The sequence below is a fragment of the Tupaia chinensis genome, unplaced genomic scaffold, assembly GCF_000334495.1.
Source record: "Tupaia chinensis unplaced genomic scaffold, TupChi_1.0 Scaffold144682_1, whole genome shotgun sequence".
Taxonomy (NCBI): Eukaryota; Metazoa; Chordata; class Mammalia; order Scandentia; family Tupaiidae; genus Tupaia; species Tupaia belangeri.
Genome location: NW_006204543.1, coordinates 2418700 through 2421480, shown reverse-complemented (window position 1 = coordinate 2421480; position 2781 = coordinate 2418700). Strand labels below are relative to the sequence as shown.

Below are 2781 nucleotides of genomic sequence, written 5' to 3'. Positions count from 1 at the left end.
GGGCCTCTCGGCAGGGGCAGGTGGGGGCATCGGCCCCCCCCTGCCACATCTGCCTGTCGCCTGTGAGCCAGGGTCCCCAGCAGTGATGTGCTGTCAGTGCAGGGATCCACGTGGCCCGCAGACTGTGGCAGGCTGTCTTGGCCTCGTCGACCTTCCTGTGCTGTAGTCAGTGCTCGGAGCAGGGGCTGTGGGAGGTCGAGAGGGGCGGGCATGGCTCCCCGTGAGCTTTTGGCTCAGGCGAGGGGACAGATGGGGGGAGCCCAGTGAGTTGTCTTCTCATGGGCCTTCTTCACAACTCCCTGGTGCTGTGGCCAGACACACTCCTGGAGACAGGGTGGCCCAGAGGGTTCTCACGGAGAACCTGGATGGTACCGGCGGTATTCCCTGCAGGGCTTCTGGGAGTCACAGGATGGGGTGGAGGGTGGCGGCCCGTCTCAGTCCCGAGGGCGAGGAGGACGCCCGCTAGTGCAGGGGGAGGTCAGCGCGCAGACCCCGGGCAAGTCTTCAGGTGGAGGGTGGCAGGGCTGAGCCACCTGGGGCCACGTGAGTTGCGGCTCAGTTGGCAAAAGGCCACCCAGCGTTCCAGGCCAGAGGTGCTCCAGGGGCCAGAGTCATAACGGGTTTCTAAATCGACCTTTGTGCGGCTAACTGCAGCACGAGGACGGGGTTCCTGGCCTTCCCCGCTTTTCCGTCAGCGTGTTGGGCATCGGCGTTCACTCTCTCTGCTCTCTAAGGGCTGCCCAGTTCCTGCGTAAGATGGCGGACCCGCAGTCCATCCAGGAGTCGCAGAATCTGTCCATGTTTCTGGCCAACCACAACAAGATCACGCAGGTAGGGCTGGGCCCTGGCCGCGGGGTCCGTCGCCGGCCGGGCTGGCCCGGTCATGGCCTCTGCCTCTCAGTCCCTGCAGCAGCAGCTGGAAGTGATCGCGGGCTACGAGGAGCTCCTGGCGGACATCGTGAACCTGTGCGTGGATTACTACGAGAACAGGATGTACCTGACGCCCAGCGAGAAGCACATGCTGCTCAAGGTTCGAGGCGGTGGCCCCCTGGGACGGCCAGCTCAGGCGCCCTGTGTGGGCACACGCCCCCACCCCTGCACACAGCAGGCCCCCAGGAACGTGTCACACAGTGGCCTCAGAGGAGGGGTTCCTGGCCAGCAGCTGTTGGGTCAAGGTTTCCCTCGGTGCGAAGCTGCCGTTCACGCTTCTTCCAGGATCCTTGGCGGGCGGCCGGGGTGGCACAGGGCGCGCCTCCGCCTGGGGCCGGTTCGGTGTCCTGGCTAACCGGGGCGCTGGGGCAGGAGGACTGTGGTACAGCGGACTCTGTCCTAAAGGCCTTGCTGTCACTTTCCCCTTCCGGCTCTCTCCCTGTCTCTGTCTTACAAAGGACACAAAGCGAGTGACTACTTGGGTCGGCCGCCGTCCTGGGAATCCGGCACATGAGTCCCCTAGAAAGGCCCTGCTGTCGGTGGAGACCTGGCCGCTCGCCACGAGCTCTCCCTGCCCCGTACGAGGTGGTCGCCATGTCCCTTCACGGGGCGGCAGGCAGCCCTGCTGTCCCTCGGCTCTGTCGGGCCGTCCGGGCTCTGTGCTGGGTGTCGCACGGGCCCAGCCTAGACTGTTTCCCTGCGGGAGAGCTCCGGGAGGTGGCCGGGCTCCACGGGACGCCGTGCCTGGGTGGCGGCTCGGGGCGCGGCTCCGCTGGCATGTGTCAGAGCTTAGGGCTGGTGGCCGCAGTGGGACAGGCGGTTCTAGCTAGGCTTCCACTCTGCCTAGGCCGTGGGGGCTTGCTTGTTCAGCTCTTGGCAACTAGGCAGACGCCTGCACCCTTCCCGACATCTCGGTGAAAACACGCTCGCAGCACTAAGCGGGCGGCCTCAAACACCCCCTGAGACGGATCTCGGGCGCTCTGAGGACGTAGACTAGCCAGAGGAAGACCTGTCCCCAGAACTCTCTCTCTCTCACGCCCACGCCACGCTCAGGGGAGCTGGCGGCTGTTGGGGCTGATGCTGTGCTGCTTGTCACACCAGCCCCGGCCCGGCGCTCGCTGGTCCTCGTCACTAGGCCCGTAGGACAGGGCCTCAGCCAGCACCTGGGTCAGTGACGTTAACGCCCCGAGCCTGGCAGTGCCAACTGGGAGCCCCGTCCCTCCGCTGCGCTGTCCCATCCGCACAGTGCCGTGCTCACCCAGTGGGCGCTGGCGCGGGTGCTGGGAGGACGCCGTGCGAGAAAGCTGCGCAGGCGTGGCCGTTCCCGGAGCGCCTGTAGACGCCTTTTCAGAGAAGGCCGAGGGCCGCCGTAGCAGTGGTTGGGAGCTCTGCAGACAGAGCCAGGTCCCACGTGGTCGGTCTCGGCTCGCCTCCTACCCCAGCAGCTTGCGGGACGCTCCAGGGGTGCGTGTGCGTGTGCCTCGAGTCCCAGCCAGGTGGGCAGACGGCAGGGGTGGCAGCGTGACCAGGCCCCGAGGTGTGCCTGCCCTTTCTGTCCTGTCTGTCTGTCCCTGGCGAGCGCACGTGCCACCTGGCAGCTTAAAGGAGAGCAGAGCGAGGGTACCCTCGGGTTCCCGCAGTGAGGTGTCGGCTGCTGCGGGCGACGCGGCTGTGGCCGAGCCCCCACGCCACGCTGTGCTTTCAGGTCATGGGCTTTGGCTTGTACCTGATGGACGGCAGCGTCAGCAACATCTACAAGCTGGACGCCAAGAAGAGGATCAACCTGTCCAAGATCGACAAGCACTTCAAGGTGAGCCCGCCAGGCCTCGGTCGGCGTGGGCGTGGCTCGGG

At 66.2% G+C, this 2781-nt stretch overlaps 1 protein-coding gene across 2 annotated transcripts in view; it reads left to right on the top strand.

The window, feature by feature from the left end:
* CYFIP1 (cytoplasmic FMR1 interacting protein 1) overlaps positions 1–2781 on the top strand; it is a 39580-nt gene that overhangs the window by 2251 nt on the left and 34548 nt on the right. For both annotated transcript variants that reach the window (XM_027767803.1, XM_027767804.1), the window contains exons 6-8: positions 735–831; positions 902–1030; positions 2636–2740. In XM_027767803.1, coding sequence (XP_027623604.1) covers positions 735–831; positions 902–1030; positions 2636–2740 — 331 coding nt within the window. The remainder of the gene's footprint in view (positions 1–734; positions 832–901; positions 1031–2635; positions 2741–2781) is intronic.